This window comes from Ictalurus punctatus, chromosome 8 (genome assembly GCF_001660625.3).
Source record: "Ictalurus punctatus breed USDA103 chromosome 8, Coco_2.0, whole genome shotgun sequence".
Lineage (NCBI taxonomy): Eukaryota > Metazoa > Chordata > Actinopteri > Siluriformes > Ictaluridae > Ictalurus > Ictalurus punctatus.
The window spans coordinates 11078910-11106403 of record NC_030423.2 but is presented as its reverse complement, the minus strand read 5'-3'; the positions used below and the strand labels follow the sequence as shown (position 1 = coordinate 11106403).

At 39.0% G+C, this 27494-nt stretch overlaps 2 protein-coding genes across 3 annotated transcripts; both read right to left on the bottom strand.

Moving 5' to 3' along the window:
- Positions 1-783: 783 nt before the first annotated feature.
- cfl1 (cofilin 1) lies at positions 784-5197 on the bottom strand. The gene is made up of 4 exons (XM_017474980.3): positions 4997-5197; positions 2108-2406; positions 1882-1958; positions 784-1559 (listed from the first exon to the last, which is right to left on the bottom strand). The coding sequence occupies exons 1-4, from the start codon at positions 4997-4999 to the stop codon at positions 1441-1443; spliced, it is 498 nt and encodes a 165-aa protein (XP_017330469.1). The 5' UTR covers positions 5000-5197; the 3' UTR covers positions 784-1440.
- Positions 5198-6265: 1068 nt separating this feature from the next.
- atl3 (atlastin 3) lies at positions 6266-27141 on the bottom strand. Of its 2 annotated transcripts, none has more exons than XM_017474867.3 (14): positions 26973-27141; positions 24687-24912; positions 17658-17792; positions 15611-15715; positions 15458-15508; positions 13438-13494; positions 12802-12894; positions 12469-12607; positions 9321-9448; positions 9161-9217; positions 8771-8842; positions 8300-8491; positions 7957-8196; positions 6266-7815 (listed from the first exon to the last, which is right to left on the bottom strand). In XM_017474867.3, exons 2-14 carry the CDS (start codon positions 24888-24890, stop codon positions 7753-7755), a joined length of 1536 nt encoding a protein of 511 aa, XP_017330356.1. In that variant the 5' UTR covers positions 24891-24912; positions 26973-27141; the 3' UTR covers positions 6266-7752. The 2 variants fall into 2 exon arrangements, with proteins under 2 accessions (XP_017330356.1, XP_017330355.1); XM_017474866.3 differs by having other exon boundaries at positions 24687-24917; positions 26973-27140.
- Positions 27142-27494: the final 353 nt, after the last annotated feature.

Sequence of the window (27494 nt, the reverse complement as noted above, 5' to 3'; positions counted from 1 at the left end):
GCGGAAGAGAGAAAAGCTTTTACAATAGCATTACTCAAACATATCTGGTCACAGACATTAGCTTGAGCTCCCTGGGATCTTATAATTCTACTTAATTACAATAGGGGACAACACTGTACGTGACTACGATTATACCCTCGCATGCTATACAAAACTCCAGACCACTCAAAGAGAAGGTCGTTTCTATAATCTTCAGTGCAGTGGTTGACTGCCCTCTAGTGGCCCACTTAATTGCTCAGAAATACGACAATATGGTGGATTCTGATGTATGCTTTTGCAATCAATGTTTCCGATAAAAATCAGTTACATCTGAAACTGCTTCAGATAGATATATAAAGTTAGTACGTAACAAGAGTTAAATAAACTCATGAAACCAAATTAGCTGGAATTTCAGGTACAAAAAAAAAAAAACAAAAAACAAAAAAAAACAGGTTACAAATATGGGTATACTCAAGACTTGGGTCTAAAATGATTCTTTAGACGCAGGGGAATTTAGACACCACCCTAAGTAGTTTTGTAGCTTTTCTCTGTGGGAACCTTGAAAGTGTGTTCAGTGTACAACCTTTCAGACAAGGTTCCACAGAAATCCCCCACAGGAAGCTAGAACCCTCTAAAAAACATTGAAGTAGAGACCTGACCACAAAAATCACAGAGGGAGTTTAGTGCTTTTTTTTTTTTAATTAGAGATAAGGAGACAATACAAAACATCCACAATGCAATATCTTTCAAGCTCTGTACACAGGCTGTCCTAATGCATCGCTCCTCACTTTTCATTCACTTCAACCCGTCCGTTAGATCCAGAATGTTTGCATTTAAGGAATGTGAACAATATTCTGACACCAGTGCCATAGTTTAGAATCAAATTTCAAAATGTTTGCAAATAAGAGCTGGAATCATTAAAACACTTGGAACTGTAAAACAAGAAGGGAAGGGGGAATGAGAAGAGAGACAATTCATGTTCCCAAAATGGTCGTCTTGATGCATCTTGTGCAATCACATATGGAGCAAGTTGTTTTGTACTACACCTAATCTCAACTACACACATACTTAGAAAAATTAACTAGAAGTTTGGCGCGCAAAAAAAAAAGTAAAATAAAAAAATCCATTGTGTAAATGAACAGTATTCTGCAGATTCAATAGTTTAATGTTAATAGTTGCTGTTCTGCCTCAACTTCCTTAAACAATCTAAAGGAACCAGAAAGGAACAAAACCTGCCTGCACACACGTACAGTTATAATAGACTTCAATTTATGATTTTTTTTTTTTAAACTGTGTTCTTGGTATGCGTGAAATTCAATGACAGCCAAATTATTTTGTGGAGTTTGGAAACTGTCACTTTTTCCCAACCCAGCCCACCCACCAGCATCACTGCCATGCGCCCCTGCCCGACCCATGCTGAAATGAACAGCTATACAGCTCTATCCCACCAGAGTATTGGCCTCAATCATTCAGAGGCTTCCCTTCAAGGGTGACCACTGAAGAGCCCCCGAGCTTCTCAGCAAGGGTCTTTCGGTCCTTGATGTCCTCCAACCCGTTCACTTGCCACTCGTGCTTGATACCTGTGTGACAAGCAGAAGACTTCAAACTAAAAAAAGCTAAACCAGGAATCAGACTTAAAAATAATAAAAACTCCTTTTAATACCAATACTGTTCACCACTATTAACCTGGGCTCTGTTTTAAATGAACACAATACTAATGGTTCTCTATGCATGTACTACATCATCTCCATGATCAGACCCCCAACCAATTCATATTCAAGATGCAGGGCTGAGCAAAAAGATTTGTTGAATACATTAGTACAGTACCACATACTACCAACCCCCCCCCCACAACAACTGACCATTAGAAAACAAAAACTGATTTGAAGTCAAGATTCTCACCTGTGAACTTCTTCTTGATTGCATCCTTGGAGCTGGCATAGATCATCTTGCTCTTTAGTGGAGCAGTCTCTGGGGCCCTGGAAGTAAAACCTTTGCTTAGCTGCTGCATCGCTCACTATATACATACATATACACACACATATACATACATATATATAAAAATATAAATAAAGAAGTAGAAATAACTTGCTCACTAGCACCAGGAGTTTCTCCAAGCTTTCCTTACCAAAAGATGAATACCAAGTCCTCCTTCTTGGTCTCAGAGGTCTCGTAGGTGGCATCATACAGAGCATAACGGCAGTCATTAGGGGGCAGCATCTTGACAAACTCCAGGTAGGGATCGCCCTCATCCCCCTGCAGGATCTCACGACCCTCTTCCATGATGATTTGCTTATTGTCCTCACTCAGGCAGAACAACACAGCCTTCTTCCTCTTCCTTCGCTCCTCTTCATTGGCCTGTGCCTTACGCACTTTCATTTCATTGAAAATAGTCAGCACATCTTCTTGAACTGTAACTCCGGAGGCCTACACAAAAAACACGACACACTACGTTTGTATCACCATGAACACCCAAAGGTTATGATATGCATGCTTCAGTGAGACTGATCAAGTGAACAGGACATGGCAACCAACAGGGCCAACTCAAACTAAAAATCAATCAAAACTACCTTCCAGACTCACCCTGCCATGTCCACATGTGGAAATACCTGACACAGAAACATAAGGAGGCCCCACTAAGGCCATAAAGCAGTAATAGAAATGCAGTATCAAGAACAGGAGTTCTAAAGATCAGGTGTAGCATGACTCATTAAAAAAAAAAAAAAAAAAATCTCTAAATACAATAAAAGGCAGGGTGTAAGGCTTGGTCTAGTGACAGAACATGAAATACAGGACTACAGATGGACTACTCTGTGCCTAACAGGTTATATGACTGATTAAATGTTATTGAACAGTTGTAAAAGAACCCCTTACAAAGCACATCATATAGCTGCCATGCAGTAGGACCAGAAAGGGCAGGAGAGCTACACAAGCACACAGACCATCCAAAACAATGGCACTACTGTGGAGGAAAAAAAAAAAACACCCGAGCAGATAAACCTAACCAGGTCTTCTGATTTCCATTACAACATGTGGGAGAAAAAGACAAGCTGCAGTACAAAGACTTCAAGAAGTTGAATTCCAGTCCAACCTGCTTCTGTATACTGTAATCCAAATCAAACAGGGCAAAACTCAGACAACCAAACAATCATCAAACTGAGGTTTGATCAGCAACTCAACCGGCTGATTAGGTCACTGGGGGGGGGGGGGGGGGGGGCTCAAGAAGCATTTACAGATTTGTGAATCTTGGCTGCCGTGCAACTGCGCCGGGCTGCCGTGCGACCACATGGAAGTGAGTATAAAAGGGTGTGGATGGTTTTCCTTAGAGTCATAAGCATATTACTTCACAAACAAACCCCAGTCTGTATTCTATAATAAAGTATTTTCTGTTTATTATTACTACTACGTGTAGCAGGTCTGGAGTATGTCCAAAAGCTGATAATTTTTCCACAGCCACATCTTAAAATGTTGTATAACACCAAAGGACGTTGCTGAAGGCCAAAGTTCACACAGTACACACCCCAGAAAGTACAGCCGAGATTACAGCAAACCTGATGGACGCCTAAAAGCATGTAATCACAGTTTGTGCAACTCCATTAAGGCGACCTGACTTCACACACCAGAAAACACATCTAACACGCACGACATGACTCACACGTGCAGATAGCGGAGATTGTTCAAACCGGAAGCGGCATTTCCAGAACAAGAGAAAAATACCCAAACTGGACAAAATCATCGCATCGACCTCAAATCCGAGTGGCATTTGTTTATGTATATTTTATTTTATGCGACGCACACTTATCCGCGTCTGCAAATGTGTGAGGAAGTTCCGGCCTTCTCCGTTTACACTGCAGTTTGTAATAAGAGACTCCTACTACTACTTAACAAGGCCCGAGCGCAATGTTGGGTTAAACACCGAGCACACAAACACCAAATAAACAAATAATCTGGCTAAGTGTGAGAACGTGTAGACTTTAAACCTAACTAAAAATGAAGCTCGGTGAATCCGGGATACAAAACCAGGAAGGAGCGTCGTGGACACCATTTCCTCCTTCGTGTCAAACAAGTGCATGTCTTTTACTAATAAGAAGGGGGAAAACATTGTTTGTTCCGTTTTCATGTATTTCGACGCATAACGGGCATATACAGCCAGCCAAACTGTAATCCGTTTTCAATTCATCTTCACGATGAAAAAATAAACCCGTTCCTCTGTGCATCAGTAATTAGGGTGGGGCCACGGTGACTGCAGGGCGACGCGCGTGCTGTACAACGAAACGCTTAAAAAAATAATGACGCCTTAAAAAAAAGAAATCAGACGAGTCTCCTGATTATTCACACAAGAAGGTCCTATATGCGCGACCGGGTTTATTTCAGGATTTTTTTTGTTTTTTTTTAAACGCGCCGGATGCCCGGTTCAAACAAAGGACCGAGTCGTGTTAGCATGTTAGCATTAGTACATGGAGTGACGGCCTTCTCTGCTCCGAATTACTAAAAACACTGTGCCCGGGGCGTCGCTTTCATTTACCTTTATATATTTATTGTCAGGCTTGATATACAAGGCCTACAACGAGCTCATGAAGCCACGCGGTCGGTCTTTTCTAAGGCCTACGTTAACGGAAATAAAAGGACGGCTGAGGAAATGGCGCCAGTTGTTTTTAGGTCGTTTTTTTCCCTTTCCCCTTCCTCCGCTGCACCCGCGTTTACACGAGAAAGTAAACATTTGGCAGTCGGGCAGACATGTTTTTCCGTTTTAAGTACCATACTAAAAATGGGATTGATATTTGCACCGGATGGCGTCTTTAATTCCTACGATTTAAGATCACGAAGTCAGGCTGGATGATTAGGCTAACGGACACGGCTAAGAATGGCGTCAACCCAGACAAGTGAGAAAATCTTCCCGAAAACATCGTGTTCCGATTAATAAAAAGAAGAAAATCCGTTTAACTCTTACTATTGAAATGTTCACAATAAGGTGGTATCAACCAAAAGGGGTAAATATGGACAAATGCAGACATACCATTGCGGCGTCTCTGTGTTAGTCGGCGTGTAAGGAGGAATTGAATGAACGCTGATGCAGTCAGTCTCTCTCGCACACTTGACTCACACGGACGCGCCCTTCGATGCGCGCACCCGCCGCTTAGATGTGGACGAGCGTGTCGTGGACAATCACGTGATTTCTGGCTGAACGACGGGATGTGAAGTCCTGTGTCTGGCACGAGCGCTAAGGTGTTATTTGCCGAAGAAAACGCGTTAGATTATTCGATGTGTTTAACCAATCGAGTCATTAAACGCAAGGTTACACCTGCAACTTGTACTGGAAGCATAATGTGCGTGCTTGGGCACAGCTGTCTCCAATAATTGAGCGACAGACTATGACGTATAAGTTATTACGTGTGATACAAGTGATTAACCATAATTACACTCCTTATAACCCTACTCAATAGGCTGCAAACGTGTACTTGCATGGGACCGTCATTTTTGTTAAAGAGGTCGATGTATGTTTATTACTAGGATTCATTTGATTAGAGATGAAGTATTGCGTGGGCCTACACACTGAAACTGTGTGGAATGAAGCTCCACACACGTGATACTGCTGAGAGTAGCAGCTGGCTTCTCTTATACTGCCACAGTTTCCCAAAACGATTATTATTCTGGTCATTTTTGCGACAAAGGACGCGTTTTGCCGACCCAGGGGAAAAGAGCGAATTGTAATAATGTCAAATTTCATCAGTCACTAATATCCGCGGTCTGCTGCGTTTTGCTCCTCTGTCTCTGCCCCTTTTAAGGTTCGCTTAACTCGCTTCCAAATAAGGAAGCAAACGGCGGAGGCCGTGCACGCGCATCGATAGGCTCGCGACTCCTATCGCCATATAAGGAAAAAGACCCTTTTTTGCTGTGTGCGCGTAGCGTCAGTTCTCCCATTGGCCGCTAGAGGGAGCGCTACACAGCAGCAAAGTGCACACACATACAGGGAAGTGTCTCGTTTTCCTCCACTAAATATCGTTTGAAAGAATTGAATAATGGAGCAATCACACGCCTAAAGCCGAATATCAGAGTTAAAAAAAACAACTTTGTTTTACTCAGTTTGAACTCTATGGTGATTTCGGCGTTCATCTACAATAGAGCTTCAGCATTCATATCTCTACAGCAGAGCTTATGGAAATGAAGGCAAGGATTCGGAACCACATTAAAATACAGCAGTCAGTGTCGACACCTAGTGTGCAAAACATGCCCTACATTCCTGAATCCAGTAACACTGCAAATGAAATAGCACACAGACAGATCATCATGCATATGAAGTTTATTAATGGGATGCACAAGGAAATGCAACATTGCTATATGAATAGAGTTCTTCATATACCAAGCCAAGATCACTTGGCTGTTTTAAAGCTGGTCCTTCGTGTTGCCTGAATGAATAAAACTACTATACACAAGCAGAGGAAATAAGTGAGGCTGAGAAGCCATACAATGTTTAAAGAATGTGACAGATCAGTAACTTGCAAACTGAGTGGTCACATTACTCTGATCACTCAAAAACAAAAATGTTCCCATATAAGGCTGATGTCTAAACTCCACATTATCCACAAGACTTACTAATTTAAAGGTAAAAGGGAATTTGAGTACAGTTTATTGTAACAGAACCTACTCAGCTAGGGCCGAATATTAAAACACCACAAAGAAAACTGAGAAAATAATTTTATGACAAAGAAGAGTGCAACACGTATTTAACCAGGAAAGTAGCATAACAGGTGCTGAAGATGATATAGAAAGGGTGACACCGTCATTGTCAACCAAAAAAACAACAACCTCAATTCGTATAAGACTCACCTATCAGCACATCACCTCCTAATTTGGTTAACTACAATGTTGCTACAATGGAGATACAGACCATGTTTTAAATTATTTCTTAACACAATTGTTTAAAAGCACCCTACAATTTAATGCGATAATGGGGCCAGGTGTTCCCTGATAAGTATAATTTTTAATTGCCGAAACAGAAGACAGGACAATAACACAAACAATTCCAAAGAAGTATAAATCAAATGCAATGTTCAAGTTTGTTGAAAAGATGGAATGTATACATAATCCCATACAGGTGCTAAAGTAACAATGCTCTCAAAATGGTATACATTATAGTGTTGTAACATTTCATTTACAGTATACAAGATCTTATTATATGGAGTGTAAGTTTTAATAAAGTCATGGCTTGTGATGTAAAGATATAAATATGAAGACATTTATGTGCAGTGCAACTTCCTGTGTGACAAACTGCCATGAAAGGTGCCTGAGTTTTACTACAAAGGCCAAAGATCTTTGGTAATGTTAAAATAAGTACTTGTAAACAAATTACTTAATGTCCTTTAAAGAGGATAGACCTTGTGCAAAAGCAATCTTGTGCCTGATATGTTGTCTGATGAAGTGCACTTTTTCAACACCACATTTTTTTCTTAAAAAGATACAATCAGTACATTTTCATAGGATCTGAATAGCTGAATAACAGTTGCAATAAACAAATGAGATCAAACCAAATTCCCAATGAATGAATAGTCAACCATAAAAACCATAAAAGTGAGCAGGTCATATGTGGAATACCATTTGTCATGGTAAAATACACTGATTGCACCTTTTTAAGACAAAATAGGTTGCAATAGAAGACAGATTTAAGTGCCGTGTTTGGGAAAGTGTGTTAGCAATATTTGGTGTCAAATGATTGGTTGAATTTGTGTTGTGCTCTTTGTATCTCAAGCTGGAATCTTTGATTAGCCTTTAAAGCTATCTTGATTTCTTGTCTTGAGTAATTGCTTGGGTTCTTGATTTATTCAGCATTCCCGTAGCCTAGACAGAAAAGAAATGAATGGTTGAACTAGTATTAAACAACAAATAAATATTACATACTTTATTAATTCATAGATGGATACTTTTGGACACGTTGACCTACAATAAGACATTTCAATTTTTTTTTCTCTCAACACATACCTGCTCCAGTAACACTCCAGCCACCTGGTCTATGGCGACGCCAACATGTCTGTACTGGCCAGAAAAGCGAATAAAGGCCCAGGTGACCACAGCTACCATGGCAAGACCCAGCATACAGTCACATGTGAATGAAACGCTGCTCAGGCCGATGAACAGTAACAGCGCAGAGAGCACATACAAAAGACAAACCAGGACAAAAAGCACTGCTGGTGTGCGGAATGCATTGAAAAGGTTCTTTGACTGAAAAGAGAAAGAAGTTAGGAAAAAAATTATGTAAGTATCAGGAAAATATTCGAGCATAAAATAATTTATAGATTTTTTCCCCCCTGTTCTTGCCACTCACTTCATTGTGCTTGCTGAAGGACTCCCAGAGTTCATTTAGCTCTGCCTCGAGCTGAACCTGATAAGGGGCACAGAACTCCTTCCCACCCATCTTCTTAATGCTGCTAAAGTGATGGAGAGCCTCGCACTTGAAGAAGTTATGCTTCTCCAGCAGAGAGTCTGGTGCCACATAAGGCACATCTCCACCACAGATCTGGAAGAGGATAGGAGGAACAACAGTTGACAGTAAGACAACTCATACACACATTACATCTTTGTCATATAAATGATATATTCTCTTGAAGGGTGATCTTAATGCTGTTTCAGTACAGATGTGTCACATAGTGCAAAGTTGTTTTTAAAATTGTTTTTACATAGGGTAACATTAAGCATTGTCACACTTTGATTACACACTGTGAATCAGAATGTGTTTTTTTTTTTTTTTTTTTATAGACACCAAGTGCAGTGAGCCGACTCCAAGTCTCACACCAACCTTCTCCATATTCTTGTAATACTGGTCCTTAGCGGATGCCACAGCTGTCAAATTGTTAGCTTCAGCCGTAGCCTGCATGAGTCAACACACAACACTTATGACTGTTCTGAACATGTGGTTGGAATGTAGACAGAAACTGGTAATGTGGGTTGACTTTCAATGAATGAGTGTGCAGTTGGTTGCAAATTCATTCAAGATTCATTCAAACCAAGTCAGGAGATGAGCAATCAAATGGAAAACAGACCAAACTTTTTTTTGTACTGGTAGAAAAATGTTTGTGCAACTGAAATTTGGGTCATATAACTCATTATTTTATCTTAGATGTAATCAAACAGTCTAATTTCACAATAATTTTCAAAATAAGCCATGCAAGTCATTCATAGTGATTACCTGTAGCATAGACTTTGGGTGTGGTAGATCTTCACCCTGGTATATTTTAATATATGACTGAAATAAAAAACAAAAGATGAATGAGAATGACAATGCTTATTCCTGCACTGAACACATTAAACACTAAAAACACACTAAACACCAGGTGCATGAAGTTCACCTTGAAGCACTCCACCAGGCCCCTGCATGTCACCTTGCTGCCGTTGATCTCCTTCACAGCCAAACTGTCAGGGTCCAATAGCTTGGGGATGAGGCTGCATAACTGAGTTTTAAACTCTGGAGCCACATCTAAAGAGTGGAGAGGAAACGAAAACACCAATTTGCACAGGGTGTGAACACCTAACAGGAGTGTCTGAACCCTGGACCTCTGCATTTATGCATTCCTGCAAATGTGCTAAGTGGTGAGGTGAAGTACCTCATAAAAGCCTGCAGAACACACTCGCCGGCCACTTTCATTCATACAATTATCCATTTAGCCAATCATGTAGCAGTAGCGCAATACATAAAATCATGCAGATACAGGTCAAGAGCTTCAGGTCTCAGTAACTTTGAACATGGCAGGGTTGTTGTTGCCAGACAAGCTGGTTTGAGTATTTCAGAAACTGCGGATCTCCTGGGATTTTCACGCATGATAGGATGTTGCAAAAACAAAAAAAAAACATTCAGTGAACGGCGGTTCCGTGAGCAGAAATGCCTTGATAAGAGGGGTCAGAGGAGAAATGGCCAGACTGGTTTGAGCTGACAAGAAGGTTACAGTCACTCAGATAACCACTCTTTATAATTGGGGTGGGCAGAAAGGCATCTCAGGACACACAGCTCATCAAAACTTGAGGCAGATGGGCTGCAGAAGAACAGCAATGGCAGAAGACCACATGATAAGGCTCCACTCCTGTCAGCCATATAGGTTCACCAAAACTGGGCAGTTTTGAAGTTGATGTGTTGGAAGCAGGAAAAAAAAAATGGGCAAGATCAATTCAATTCAATTTTATTTGTATAGCGCTTTTAACAATGGATATTGTTAAAAATATTTTTAAAAAATGTAAAAAGTTTAAAATATTTAAAAATTAAAGCAGATTTACAGAAACATAAAATCTGTATCCTGTGTTTATAAGTGTGTGAATTTATCCCTATTGATAAATAGGTGGCGACGGATAGCTGGTGGCGACGGTGGCAAGGAATAACTCCCTCAGCTGATATGAGGAAGAAACCTTGAGAGGAACCAAACTCAGAAGGGAACCCATACTCATCTGGGTAACAACGGATAGTGTGAAAGTAAAAGAAAGTTCATTATGGTTTTTCTTTGAAGCCCATTTTATATGAAGTCCTGAGCAACTCTGACAAATTGTGATGGCTAGATGACTGGGTCAGAGCATCTCCAATACAGCAAGTCTTGTAGTATGTTCCCGGTATGCGATGGTTTGTACCTACCAAAAGTGGTGGACAAGCGGTGAATCGGCGACAGGGTCATGGACACCCAAGGCTCACTGATGCGCATGGGGAGAACAGAACGTCCCTCCAAAATTGACAAAAGATCAAGACAAAAACTTACTGGGGGGTTGCAAACAGACCTAAGGCAACGACAAGTACTGATTACTCTGCATGTGACAACAATCTCTCATATTCTTCAGATGTCTTGGCTATCTGTTAGGATAGCTAGACGGAAGCCCTTTCTGACAAAAAAATAAATAAAATAAAAAATAAACACACAAAAAACATCCAAGCGCAACTAAATCACCTCAAACCATGTGGCAAAATGTGTTATGGTCTGATGAGACCATTTCCAAAAGGTATAAAATTTCCGTAATTCCAAAAGGTACGTTTCGTGCAAAACATCATCAAAAGAACACCATACCCACGGTGCAGCATGGTGGTGGCAGCATCATGCTTTAGGGCTGCTTTTATTTCAGCCAGAACTGAGGTTTATTTCAAGGTGGAGAGAATCATGAATAGCTACAAATACCAGTCGACTTTAGTGCAAAACCTTCAGGTGTCTGTTAATGAGCTAAAGAGGAAAAGAAATTTCACCTTTCAGCATGATAATGACCCAAAGCATACATCCAAATCAACAAAGGAATGGCTTAACCAAATGATCAAAGTATTGAATGGCCTAGCCAGAGCTCAGACCTGAATCCAACTAAAAATCTGTGGTGTGACCTGAAACGAGCTGTGCACAGGAGATAACCCCACAAACTGATGGATCTCAAGTGTTTTTGCAAGAAAGAGTGGGGAAATATTGACAAGGCATATGTGTCACACTGATAGACTTACCCAAAAAGACTGAACGATGCAAAAAAAATAAAAATAAAAAAATATATAAAATCAATCAATCAATCCAGAGGTGCTTCAACAAAGTGTTAGTTTAGGGGTGTGCACACAAGCAACTAGGTTATTCTAATAAGTTTTTATTTATTAATTTTATCTTACCTTTACCTTAAATAGTTTCTGATTGCTTTTCACTTTATTTGTATACTTTGCTATTTCACATCACAGGAAGAGGTCTGATGTGATTCATCTAAGTTTCATTCTTTTACTTCACAAAAACCTGCCATTTAAACAGGGGTGTGTTAAAAAGTAAGTTTAGTAGTGCTGCTCCCTCAAATACATTCCTTTACTGACTTTTTCATGTTCTTAAAACAATTAAATCAGACTGTAACTTAGTACTTATCACGTTATTCCTCTGACAGCACATAAACAGAAATTGAGGGTCAAAGCACTGCATGGTTTACATTCTCTTCTGGTATATACACACCAACCTCAAATCATCAGCTAACTATATCTGAAAAAAATAGTTTGAGATATTCTCGTTTTAATAATATAGTTAACACACACACACACACACACACACGAATCTCTAGACCCATGCATATCTAGCCAGAGGCTGGTCCTGTGCTAAAGTCATAGCTTGTTAGCATGGTTCGTCTGTGTGTTTTTGTCTCTTCCTGCACACTACCAACCGGAAAAAAGTCGACTTCATTTTGAAGCCCCCAACTTGGGGCTGTTCTGTGATGGAATATATTGCTTTCTCAAACTATATTGACTCCTCCATCAGTAAGAGTAACAAAAGACTCTCATTAATCTCCTTGCTGTTCTCTGTGTTTAGTTGACTCACTGTCTAAGTTACTGTCAGGTTTGTTTCGGTTTAGCAGGAGTGTGGCATATCTCAATTGCTACTGGCTGTTATCGGTCAAAAACACGACGTCACGCTGACTTATAAGGAAAGACGTCAAACTATGGAATCAAATCTCAGCAAAGAAGACATTTCATGGGGACTTTAACAACACAAACAATGGCAAAGAAAAGGTAAGTACCACAAAGTTGTCCCTGAAATGAAGGGCTTGTGGCAACCTTCAGGCCGGGGTGCGGTAACAGGAAGCAGGAAATAGATGTGAAACAGGAATGAATGTGCTTTCTCACTGTCTGTAACTCCTGATGTTGAGATTCCTTCACCTGAAAAGAAAGGACAAGTGAAGATATTACTGTACAGGCATACATTTAGTTTCAACACTGCTGTAGTGAAATGTTATTATAATACAGGCCTTCTTGATAAAACATGATGTTACAAAAATTGTATAATATATAATAATCCTGTCATACTTAATACTGCACATTATATCTGCAGTCATGAAATGCATCTACTGTACCTGGAGCCGTTTATCCAAGAACTGATTGCCTCCCTTGAACCCATAGCTGTACTCGTAAGGGAAGCTCCAGTCTCTAATCAGAAACATGAGTGACTGAGGAAAGCAGGAGATGGACAAACAAAACCAAAGATTTAAGTAAAAGCAAGAATTGCTAAGGAAATTTTTAATAATTTTAAATCATTAATTACATTAAATGCATTCTTTATTCACTCTGCAAACAAAATAATTATGGCCCAGAGTGATGATCTAACGTTCATGTTTGGTCAAATTTGGTATTCGGCCAGGTTAGAATCCTGTTGCAATGTACAATTAAAACTACAAATTTCTCTCTCATTTATGCAATTACATCTTCTGTGGAAACTCCTTAATAGCGCCAATTTTCTTTTTTGCACTGATAACTTGATGCACATTAATGCTAAGCATTCTAATGAAGAAAAATGACCAAAACATTTAATATGTACAGAGATATTTGCCTGTACACCAATGATACATTTCGTATTTAAATTCATACCTATAATGCGATTGATATAAACAAAGTCTCATTTCAAAATAAGCACCCATACTGCTCTCAAGTCTGTTTGACATTTTACTGAAACCTGGGTCTTACTTTAGCGTTAACAAAACGATTTCCCTTACCTGAAAGGGCTTTAAAAAGATTTCATCCATTGCCAGTCGGCCATACTCTGTGAACAACTACAGGGGGGGGACATAACCAAATATGCGTTATATGTGAAATATACACTTAATAGGTACAGCCTGTACATGTATTCATTTACACAGTTATCCAATCAGCCAATCATGTGGCAGCAGCACAACGCATATAATCACACGGATAGCTTCACAAGAGCTTCAGTTAATTTTCACATTAAACATCAGAATGAGGGAAAGCTGTGATGATCTCTGTGACTTGAACTATGGTATGGTTGTTGGTGCCAGAAGTGGTGGTTTGAGTATTTCAGAAATTGTTGATCTCCTGGGAATTTCACACACACACACACACACAATAGTCTCTAGAGTTTACACAGAATAGTGTGATTAACTTATAGTACATAGTGCTAACTCTAAAATAATGTGAGAGAGAATTTTCTTCAATCATAGCAAATCATTTGAAATTATACTAGAACATGTAAAAGAAATCCAGATGGTGGATAAATACGTTTATATCATTGTCAAGAAGGTTCACATGCTTATTTTGAGAAAATGTACAGTGGTGCTTGAAAGTTTGTGAATTTTATTTATATTTATATATATATATATATATATATATATATATATATATATATATATATATATATATATATATATATATATATATATATATGACCTAAAACACTAAGATTTTCACACAAGTTCTAAAAGTGACAAATGAGATAAAATTATTATATTTGGTCATTTATTTAGTAAGGAAATTGATCCAATATTACATATCTGAGAGTGGCAAAAGTATGTGAACCTCCAGGATTAGCAGTTCATTTGAAGGTGAAATTAGAGTCAGGTGATTTCAATCAATGGGATGACAAACAGGTGAGAGTGTCCTGTTTTATTTAAAGAACAGGGATGTATCAAAGTCTGATTTTCACAACACAACACATGTTTGTCGAAGTGTATCATGGCATGAACAAAGGAGATTTCTGAAGAACTCAGAAAAATGCATTGTTGATGCTCACCAAGATGGAAAAGGTTACAAAACCATCTCTAAAGAGTCTGGACTCCACCAATCCACCAGATTATTTACAAATGGAGGAAATTCAAGATCATTGTTACCCTCCCCAGCAGTGGTCGACCAATGATGATCACTCCAAGAGCAAGCCGTTTAATAGTCCATGAGGTCACAAAGAAGCCAGGGTAACTTCTAAGCAACTAAAGGCTTCTCTCACATTGGCTAGTGTTAATGTTCACGAGTCCACCATCAGGAGAACACTGAACAACAATGGTGTGTATGGCAGGGCTGCAAGGAGAAAGCTACTGCTCTCCAAAAAAACAACACTGCCCTTCTGCAGTTTGCTGAAGATCACATGGACAAGTTGTGGCTGTTGGAAAGATGTTTGTAGACTGATGAGACCAAAATAGAATTTCTGGTTTAAAATACTGCATTCCAGCATAAGAACTTTAACTGTTTTACTGCATCTGGGCCAGGACAGCTTTCCATCATTGATGGAACAATGAACTCTGAATTATACCAGTGAATTCTACAGGAAAATGACATGACAGCTGTTGATGAACTGAATCTCAAGAGAAAGTGGTGGACAACAAGCCTAAGCACACAAGTCGTTCTACCAAAGACCAAGTCAAAGTCTAATAGAATAGACTAATAAACTAAGTCCAATAGAAATGCTGTGGAAAGACCTGAAGCAAGCAGTTCATGTGCTGAAACCCACCAACATCTCAGAGTTGAAGCTGTTCTGTACTGAGGAATGGGCTAAAATTCCTCCAAGCCGATGTGCAGGACTGATCAGCAGTTACTGGAAATGTTTCGTTGCAGTTATTCCTGCACAAGGGGGTCACACCAAATACTGAAAGCAAAGGTTCACATATTTTGCCACTCACAGATATGTAATGGAACATGCACCACTGTATTAATATAAGGATATTACTTGCAAAAGCATAAAACAAAGTACAAACAGAACCTTTTCTATGTATTTTATGGTGGACTAACCTGAAGCTGCTGCAAGTCATCTTCTTGGATATTCTGTGAAAGGTTGTATATCTACAAAAGAACCATTTATATATAAATCAATAAATATGCACCCTTAAATACAATCACTGAGGTTTTAATAAGGAAAATGAGGGACTGTATGTATGGCTGCACCTGCACTGAGCTGGTCATTGTGCTGAGGGCAAAGATTGTAGCACAGTCTTTCACAGTGGACTGGTTATCAAACGCTCCCTGCGTGTCCATGAGCAACACTGCCACCTTGAGGAACAGAAGAGTTGATAAACTGTATTCATGCTTATACTGTTTACGATTAAGAATAAAGTTTAAGTACTGTACAGAAATGCACAGCAAGAGAACTTTGGACCAGCTAGAAAAAATGATGTGGTACAGTCACAGAATTACTTCTTTATTACACATTATATTAAAATTAAAATAAATACACACACACACACATTTACACACAGTATCTCATAAAAGTGAGTACACCCCTCACATTTTTGTAAATATTTGATTATATCTTTTCATGTGAGAACACTGAAGAAATGACACTTTGCTACAATGTAAAGTACTGAGTGTACAGCTTGTGTAACAGTGTAAATTTGCTGTCCCCTCAAAATAACTCAACACACAGCCATTAATGTCTAAACAGCTGGCAACAAAAGTGAGTACACCCCTAAGTGAAAATGTCCAAATTGGGCCCAAAGTGTCAATATTTTGTGTGGCCATCATTATTTTCCAGCACTGCCTTAACCCTCTTGGGCGTGGAGTTCACCAGAGCTTCACAGGTTGCCACTGGAGTCCTCCATGACGACATCACAGAGCTGGTGGATGTTAGAGACCTTGTGCTCCTCCACCTTCCGTTTGAGGATGTCCCACAGATGCTCAATAGGGTTTAGGTCTGGAGACACGCTTAGCCAGTCCATCACCTTTACCGTCAGCTTCTTTAGCAAGGCAGTGGTCATCTTGGAGGTGTGTTTGGGGTCGTTATCATGCTGGAATACTGCCCTGTGGCCCAGTCTCTGCTTCAGTATGTCATAGACTGTAGGCAAGACACACTTGTCTTTGCACTCCTCACCTGGTTGCTGCCACACACGCTTGACACCATCCGAACCAAATAAGTTTATCTTGGTCTCATCAGACTACAGGACACGGTTCCAGTAATCCATGTCCTTAGTCTGCTTGTCTTCAGCAAACTGTTTGCGGGCTTTCTTGTGCATCATCTTTAGAAAAGGCTTCCTTCTGGGACGACAGCCATGCAGACCAATTTGAGGCAGTGTACGGCGTACGGCCTGAGCACTGACAAGCTGCCCCCCCCCCACCCCCCACCCCTTCAACCTCTGCAGCAATGCTGGCAGCACTCATACGTTTATTTCCCAAAGACAACCTCTGCATGAGACGCTGAGCACATGCAACTGTTTTGGTCGACCATGGCAAGGCCTGTTCTGAGTGGAACCTGTCCTGTTAAACCGCTGTATGGTCTTGGCCACCGTCCTGCAGCTCAGTGTCAGGGTCTTGGCAATCTTCTTATAGCCTAGGCCATCTTTATGTAGAGCAACAATTCTTTTTTTCAGATAGTTCTTTCAGTTCTTTCAGACAGTTCTTTGCCATGAGGTGCCATGTTGAACTTCCAGTGACCAGTATGAGGGAGTGTGAGAGCGATGACACCAAATTTAACACACTTGCACCCCATTCACACCTGAGACCTTGTAACACTAACAAGTCACATGACACCAGGGAGGGAAAATAGCTAATTGGGCCCAATTTGTACATTTTCATTTAGGGGTGTACTCACTTCTGTTACCAGCAGTTTAGACATTAATGGCTGTGTGTTGAGTTATTTTGAGGGGACAGAAAATTTACACTGTTACACAAGCTGTACACTCACTACTTTACATTGTAGCACAGAGTAATTTCTTCAGTGTTGTTACATTAAAAGATATAATCAAATATTTACAAAAATGTGAGGGGTGTACTCACTTTTGTGAGATACTAATATTATATATATATATATATATATATATATATATATATATATATATATATATATATATATATATATATATATATAAAAATCATAAGTAAATAATTAAAAGCAAGCCGAATTTGACTCATTACTTGTTCACTGCGTATACTCTGTGAATATAAAAAAAAAAATTTTTTTAAATGTTTTTAAGATGACACCATACTGATCTCTCTGTACCTCTGTGCCATTACTTTTCCTCACAGTGAAGACTTCACTCCACAACTGGATGCCTGTGGTCTCAGGCTCTGAGCCACCTCTCCAAGAGAATCCTGTGAGGGGCTCATCGTCCGAACCAAGCCAGTCCTGACCGGGCTAATGGACCAAAAAAAGAAGAGCAAATGGTAAAAGGAACGTTTAGAGGGATTATACTAGATCATAGGTTCCTAGCCACACTCCTGGAATAGCTCCTGTATATTTTAGACTTTTCCCTACTGTAAGAAAAAATTAAGAGGATGTCAAAGATCTCAATGAAGAATAACTTTATTACAGCGTGGCAGTGACAAAGTACATGAAGCACTTCGGGTTCGTCGGAGTCAAAGTAAACCCCGAGCAATATCAGCGCAGACATTTTATACTGTGTTTCAAACCAGGTTTTCTGTATGTAATATAAATGAAGTTTCATTCTAAATGTAAATTAAGGATAGAATTTGATGCGATCATTTTCCATTCTCACAGTACGGATGTTGTTACAGGTGTGACTCCGAATGGTGAGGTGATAGGATTATCAAGACAAATGTCTTTCTGAATGCTAATTACAGTCACGTAGCCCTTTGTTCAGGGATGGTTCTTGATGTCCCACTGCCACTCCCATGCTATAACTGTGTGAATGTCACTTTAGGTGGTATTATACACATATTGCTGAGACTCAGATAAATTGTCCCATTGATCATTCTGCCTTTTTGGGGAGCAAGCTTATCCTAACACAGCTCGGGGTGGAATCTGCTGAGAGGCAGTCTGTAATTTCTTAAACTACCTCCAACACACCTCATTCAACTATTCATCTAATTAATAGCCCTTCCTGAGATAGACAGCGTGTATCATGAGCAAGAACAGGGGGTAATCCTGTGGACTATATAATTTTCATAGATCACTTTGGAGACAGTCTAGCTAGCCAGATCTTTTGATGCTTTACAGTTTGAAAACTGTATTAAACTTAGTGTCACTTTGACATTTGGTATCTTACCTAGATGCCCATCTATACTAGAAACATGTGTGAATTAGCAAGAGCTAGCCAATAACCCTAGCAAGCTATTGACACCCAAGCAGTATTTGGCTACGTTAGCCATCCAGCGAATGCTACCTTTCTTTATATACTGCTGACAATCAATTTGGTGTTCACTTCAGCACACCTCTCTTGGTTAGTTAACAAAATTGTCAAAAATACAGTCCTTAGCTATAGAACACTTTTTAATCAGTTGTGTCAATCATAGACGCATAAAGTTATTTGAACCATAATAAGTAAGTGAATTCTTACTACAAGTAGCAGTAATATTTACTTCTATGCAAGTCAGTGTGTTTTGTCCCATTTCCACCATTGCTCCTGTGTTACTACTATTATTCAGCAGTACTGTAAGCTATGTGATATGGGATCTTTTTGAGTACTTTTGCCAAGCCCCTGTCAACATTTTTTTTTTAATAATATTTTTTAATAACACTAGTCTAGCTAGTTTTGCCAGACAGTTCACATTCCTGTACCAACTAGTGATTCACCAATATGAAAATATCTGGCTTGAGTCTATAATACTTAGCTACACTTACATCAGGTTAGACTACATGCACAAGGTTCAAGTTTTATTTATGATATTTTCATATTTTCAATCCCTTCTGGAACAATATAATGTTGTATAAACTTGGATTACTCTTTTGGGGTATGAATAGTATGACAGATTTAAAAAATAAAAAAAAAAAGAAAATAAAAAAAGAAAACCTTCTATGTAACAAATGAATGCTAAAACTAAAAGGAACCTTTAGTAAAACTCTGCAGTAAAAAACAAATCTGAACTAAATGCAGTTCAGTTAACTGTTTCCTCTCACCTGTGAACACTAAAGCTGTCAAATTCTTTTAAAAACTGCATTCGTGTAACAGTAGAGATTCAGTATTTGAATGCATTTGCATAGTAAATGAGGTATAGATGGTGCATACAGTTACCATATAAACATGAAAATTGTCACAAAGAAAATCATGAAAAGGCAATATTTTATATCGCAACTTTTTGCTGCTGTCAGTACGTTTACATGGACAACAATAAGCCAATATTAACCCGATTAAGACAATAATCTGATTAACAAACTACCATATAAACAGCGATTTTTTATTACCTTAATCCGACTAAAGTCATACTCGAAGTAAACAAATCGAATTCAGACGTGGAGTATTCCCGTTTTAATCGCATTATCGACATGTATTACAGACATGTGCACACCTTAATCACACTATTAACATTGTGTGGGAGTTTTCACCGCATTTTGTGACAGGACACGTACACACACACACACGGCAGTGCTCAACCGTTTGTCGGCAAACAAGAGAGCACGGCTGCATCCGAAACCTACAATATAGAAGGTGAAATACTCGTATTTTGGCTAATATATAGTAGGTAAGTATGTGATTTCGGATGCAGCCCATGGCTTCAAGTGGTCGTCTATTAGCACATATAGCATGACAAATAATTAACTGCACTTGAAGCTTTTGTAAAATTAAAAAATGGAACACCCATTGAAACACACATACGGTACCATAACGAAGACGAACTGTATGTCGATACGTGAAATTCTGGAGGGAACGTCGGACGGCGTGGCGTGGGGACGTAATGACGTGTGCCGTTAATCGAGCTATGTTCTATAACATGTAAAACAGGAACATGAAAGGAATATTCTAAAAGCGACTCATGTAAACACCTTTATCACAATATTGTCTTACTCAGAATAAGGTCAATAATTAGATTACTGCTGTCCATGTAAACGTAGTCAGTATCAATTTAGCAGGAGTAGCCTTGTTTTCATACTGACTGATCAGCCTTTCTTCCTCATCAGCCTATTACAGAACAGACTGTTAAGATTATAGCCTATAGGTAAAGCACTGGGCCCTAGTCATACAGTCCTTCTCTTAGTGATGTCAAGGTATGAACCTATTTTGGGATTTAGGTTAACACCACCATCTAGTGAACAGATATGCGTGACACTTATTAGTACTAGGGTTTGGTGATGACAAAGTTCATTTCTACAACACAAGACATGCATCAAGCTATAAAGGTTTGCTCACGAAACTGCCATGAATACAGCAAACGTTTCATTACAAAATGTTTAGTGAATTACATAATATGTATAAAAAAAAATTACATGCATCCTTTTTTTTAAAATTCAAAAACAAATATTTATTTTTCAAAAATTAGATATTTTTGTAAATCAAGTTTTTTTTAAACGTAAAAAACTTATTAAAACTATATTATATAGTCATATCACCAGCTCTAATTTGTAAAGACCTGTATCTTTCTTTCTTTCACAGGTAGTCACAGCTGTTATAAATAACTAAGACATCAATCATAAAATTATGTTGAAAAACAAATCTTGCAATGTTGTATTAGCCTATGATAAAAATTGATCAGTGGTTAAGATTCTGTGCACCTAATCAGAAGGTTGAGAGTTCAGGTCCTAGCATTCCAGACACTGTTGGGCTTGTCTGAGGATGGCCCTTAACCCAAAACTGCTCTAGTGGTGGTTTCTTACAAATCCTGACTCTGCACTCTGACCCCATTCCAAGGCTTGTGGGAGACAAATTGTCCTAAAGCACACAGCCGGAGCAACATACAGCAACATTTCACTTAGCCCCACGTTTAAGCATTATACATTTTGTTTAAAGCAGTTAGTAGCGAGTCTGTGGTTGGTCATGCTATTTCAGTCAAATTGCCTCCTACACTGAATTATGTGGCTCTTGGACACGTTTACTGACCGAACGTTCAAACTAGGAAACACATCCCTACCCCTTTGTTTCATATTTTATATGAAGTCCAGTATTACTTAGCATTATACTACAGCACTGCTGAATACTAACGTGCTTGATCTAATACTTTATCATCATTTCCATAGTAACAAACTACACCGGGACTTGTATGGCAGACACTCCACATTATCTATGACTAATAATTTAGAAAAAAAGAAGTATCATTGTTTGCTGAAGTTTCTGTAATGAGAAGTAAAAAAAGAGAGACTAGTGAGAGAACAACTGGTGCTATAACACAAGAAATAACAGGAACAAACTTGATTCATTTATTCCATTCCATTCAATGTAACAATAAACAAGTATGAGTATGATGTGGTGTTCCATAATAAAAATGTAAAAAGTTTAATCTTTGGCAAATTGTTTCACAACACACCACATCACACCAGACACTTATTGATCATTTCCCTATGTATATATGTACAGTCAGGTCCATTTTGTAATTTTGCCCCATAACACCACCACAATGGATTTGAAATGAAGCAAATCAAGATGTGACTGAAGTGTAAACTTTCAGCTTTAATTCAAGCTGTTTAATAAAAAAAAAGAAAAAAAGACATAAATACTGCATTAACTGTTTAGGAATTACAGCCAGATTTTACATAGTCCCTCCATTTTCACAGGTTCAAAAGTAATTGGCCAAACTAACATTATAATTATAAATGTATGGATTATATTTAACACTTAGATGCAAATCCTTTGCAGTCAATGAATGCCTGAAGTCTGGAACCCATGGATATCACCAAATGCTGAGTTTCCTCCCTTGAGATGCTTTGTCAGGCTTTTACTGCAGCCGCCTTCAGTTGCTGCTTGTTTGTGGGTATAAGGTCAGGTGACTGACTCAGCCATTTGAGTGCATTCAAGTTCTTTTCCTTAATAGAAGCCCTCGGGTTGCTTTCGCAGTATGTTTTGGGTCATTATCTGTCCGTACTGTGAAGCACTGTCCTATCAGTTTTGCAGCATTTGACTGAATCTGAGCAAAACGTATAGCTCTATACACTTCAGAATTCATCCTGCTATTTCTATCTGTAGTCACATCATCAATAAATGCCAATGACCCAAGCAGCCTTACACGCCCATGCCATAACACTTCCTCCAACAGGTTTGGAAGATGATGTGGAATGCTTTGGATCATGAGCCATTCCTTTCCTTCTCCATACTCTTCTCTTCCCATCATTCTGGTACAAGTTAATTTTGGATTTCATCTGTCCAAAGAATCTTGTTCCAGAACCGGGTAGGCTTTAAAAAAAAAAAAAAATCTAAAAGATGTTTTCTAGCAAAGTCTAATATGGCCTTTCTGTACTTGAGTATTATCAGTGGTTTGCATCTTGAGGTAAACAATCTATATTTACATTCGTGAAGATGTCTCTTGATTGTAGGCTTTGACAATGATACGCCTACCTCCGCGAGAATGTTCTTGACTTGGCTAGATGTTGTGAAGTGAGTTTTTTTTGCCAAGCAAACGAGTCTGCGATAATCTAATTTTGTTGTCTTCTGTAGTCTTCCAGGCCTTTTGGTGCTGCTGTTAAACCCCTTGAATTAAAGCTGAAAGTCTACACTTCAATCACATATGGACTGTTGCATTTCAAATTCATTGTGGTGGTGTACAGAGGCAAAGTTAAGGAAACTGTCTCGCTGTCCAAATACTTATGGCCCCGACTGTATTTCCCTATGCCGCAGCCCTACTTATAACAACAATTTCGAATTCTCAAATCAGAAAGTCTTGATTCATTTTCAATAACAACATGGCTCTGACAGTACCTCCAGCTGTAGCACAGATGAAAGGCTCATATTAATGCATTTTTTAATACATTACCTATTTGCAGAGACTCCACATAATGTAAGCCTAATAATAAATGGATTGCTGTGTTGTGTTGTTATTTAAAAAAGAAAACTGTATTATCACTGATATGGTGATTTTGTTTCAGCACATTTTCCAACCTTGCTAAGTTTCCAGAACTGATGAGTTTTGAACTTTCACTGTTCTCTGTGCTTTTTCTTTGCCTTATTAACATCATGAGAGAAAGGGGGGGGGGGGGGGGGGGGGAGAGACAGGCTGGTGAAGAAAATGTCCCTATAGCTGCTATAACATAAGTCATAAGAACTAACTTGGAACATACTGTAGATGTCCAATAAGATTAAATGCAACTTTAAACTGATTAAAACAGTAGTGGTATTAATTAATAAATGAAAAATAGTAATTTTACAAATTACTGTAAACGTTGACAAATTTCTGTGCAATCAGAAGAATGTAACACTTTGGGGCATGTTCTAGGAAAATAATCCAATCTCAGGATGGTATCACACCACCCAAACGTTTAATTATTTTCCTATAACAGCACGGTCCTTTCATGTTTTATTCTTTCCTTATTTCCAGACCCACTGAAAGGCTGCACTTCTGAAGTAATCCATTACACAGGTAACAGTGACTACGTTTACATGGACAACAAAAATCTCATTATTGACCTTATTCTGAATAAGACAATACAGTGATTAAGGTGTTTACATGGGCCCCTTTTAGAATATTCCTTTCATGTTCCTGTTTTACATGTTATAGAACATAGAGCGATTAACAGCACACGTCATTACGTCCCCACGCCACGCCATCCGATGTTCCCTCCAGAATTTCATGAATCGACATACAGTTGGTCTTCGTTAAGGTACGATATACAGTTTTGGGTGTTTTTATTTTTAATTTTTACGAAAGCTTCAAGTGCAGTTAATTATTTGTCATTCTATACGTGCAAACAGACGACTGCTTGAAGCCGTGGGCTGCGTCCGAAACCGCGTACTTACCTACTATTTAGTATACAGAAATACACGTATTTCACCCTCTATATAGTAGGTAAGTACGTGGTTTCGGATGCAGCGATGCTCTCGTTTGCCATCAAACGGTTGAGCACTGCCGTGTGTACGTGTCCTGTCACAAAATGCGGTGAAAACTCCCACACGACGTTAAGAGTGTGATTAAGGTGTTTACATGTCTGTAATGCACGTCAATAATGCGACTAAAACAGGAATACTAAACATGTCCTAATTCGATTTGGGTTCACTTAGAGTATGACTTTAGTCAGATTAGGGTCATCAATAATCGCTGTTTACATGGTAGATTCTTAATCAGGGTATGTCTTAATCGGGTTAATATCGGAAAATTGTTGTCCATGTAAACGTATGAGTGATTTGCACATTTGTAATTGTAGGTGACTGACCTTCCTGTGCATGTATCGAAGCATGAAGTCCAGGAGAAAACTCTTTCCCTTCCGAAAAGCCCCAGCAACAGACAGCACCACCACATCCATATCTCGGACCTGAGGTCTCAGGAGTATTTTTTCAAGTGCTTTTGTGTCCAAATCAAAGGAGTGATCCTCCTTATTGACGGTCACTATTTGGACCGCGCCAGGTTCAGTGGGCATCTTCGGTTCTCTGCTGTGGCAGCTATGCTGCGGATAAAAAGGTACACAGTTAGGCTTAATAACTTCTGAGTAAATACAAAAGTGAAAAGGCAATGTTTCTGACTTGAATCACATTTGCCAAGACTAACTGCTTGAACGTGTCACGAGTGTAGATCTTTCTGGGAAGCATCATTTGAGACAACGAAGGGTCTGTTGGGTTTTTCTGGAAATGTGTACATGTAGACTCACCAGTGTTTCTCAACCTTTTGTGAGCTCTGGACCCCATAGCATATTTCAAACCATTCACAAGGATGCTCACTCCACAACAATTAAAGGCTATATATTTAACAGTCATTTCTATACATGTTGCTTTATTTGATTAATATTTAACATTAATAATATTAACATTGGAGATTTAAAATTGAATGAAAACATTTCAAAATTTAATTTTATAGTTAGCTAGAGTTACATTTCTATAGTGCTTTTGTAGACACTCAAAGAGCTTTACATTTTATTGGGGGGGGGGGGGGGGGGGGTATACTCAACCACCACTAGTGTGGAGCATCCACCTGGATGATGGGACGGCAGCCATAGTGCGCCAGAACGCCCACCACACACCAGCTATTAGTGGAGAGGAGAGGAGAGTGATGTAGCCAATTCAGAGATGGGGATTATTAGGGGGCCATGATACAGAAGGGCCAATGGGGGAATTTCACCAGGGTTATACCTCTACCTCTTTTATGAGAAGTGTCCAGGGATTTTTAATAACCACAGAGAGTCAGGACCTCGGTTTAACGTCTCATCCGAAAGATGGATTGTTTTGATTTATTTTTACATTTTATTGTTGGTGTGACATTTGACTCTCTGAATTACCTTTTGTTTATTTTATCTATCAATGCGACATTTGAACTTTACCACTCGTAGATTTTTGCAAGTTTTCATTTATAAATAAATGTAAAATAAAATCCATCAATGAACGGATCGTCAGCTCAGCTAACGTGATTAGTGAATGCACGCGAATAACCAAATTTTAAAAACATCTCATTTGAATATATTGATACATTTTACACATATATATATATATATATATATATATATATAAAATTTATTTTTAAAAATATTTTTAAATAATAATTTCCTACGGACCCCCTTGCAATTACGCCACGGACCACTAGAGGGCCGCGGACCCCGTGTTGTGAAATACTGCTCTACTCCACTCAGTGGTCTACATCCTATTGAATGAACGCCTTTGTTTTTGCCATCTGGGTCGCCCTCGCCCGTAGGCAAATGAATCACCAGTATCATGTAATAATTTCAGAAAAACTACCAAAAAGAAAGTGAATCACTGCACATCTGACTGATTCATGCTTACAACTAGAAATACAGAACAACCAGCAGCAGTAGTCTGCGGTCTGTAGATGTCCTAAAACTGCAGTAGTGGAATGAGGTGTGGTAGGATGCAAAACACAAGTGACAACATGCCACACATTTCTTATAGGTGAGTCTACAGGGCTTTCTGTAGAGCCTTTACGTGAGAGAACACAGATAAAATATACACTTTTATATATGTGTTTGTTTCTGACAGTACGCCCAATTACACACAGCTCTCCTGCTTTGCGTGAGTTTTCGCAGTGGAGCTGGTGGACCGACCAAAATGAAAGCAACGTGTCAAGTTTACATAAGAGTTAAGCGCCTTGACTTTCACTGCTCAATAGCGTGGTCACCTCAACTCTGAAAGCTTTAATGGTGGTTAAAGCTCGTTACACTTCTGCGACAGAAAAAGTGGCTTTGCTAATACCTACCTCTCTATTCAATTAGCACAAATCCTCCAGTGACAATAAAGAGTTTACAAGTAACAAAGAGCTTGTTCATTTTCTTGGCTAACGTGCACATTCAAAAAAAAAAAAATGAAGAAGAACATACACACACAGTATGACTTGGTAGGATGACTAAAAATAACTTTTTTTTAAAATTTGTAATTAAAAATTAATGTACTGCAAGCTCATTTAACAACAAAAACCGAAGCCTGAAGAACTATTTTCAGGAGTAACACTGCGGTAAACACTACACACACTTACACTACAACGTTTTAATCTACCTTACCTTTATTTCTGTTAAGTTATTCAATTTGCCACAGCTTCCGTTTGAAAACAGCGATCTACCGTAGTCTGGAAATAATTAGACAACTTATTTTTTTCTTTCTCCAAACGCTAAACAGAGCTGAAGCGCCCACACCGCGGTGCTACATAGGAGATGTAGTTTGTTTGTAATGGCGCTGCCCTCAGTCCCAGGCTGCTGCACAACGTGTTACAGCGCGGAAATGACGACAATAAAAACTACAGCTCCCGGGATGCACTTTAATAAAACGATGCTATGTTGTCTTGCTCAACATAGCACATGAAGAACCTGATAATACTTTCCTTCAGTTTGACCAGCAGGGTTTAGGGGGTTAATTCGATTGTTATTTTGTCAGAAAAACTAATGTGGCTGGTTACAGGCTTTGATACATAAAGTACTGCCCGCCATTTGGGGAGTGTCTGTCTCGCACATTTTCAGCAGTGAGTCATTTGAGGAACAAATTGCCAAGCATTGGTGAAACAAGCTAGAGCATGGACAGACCACATT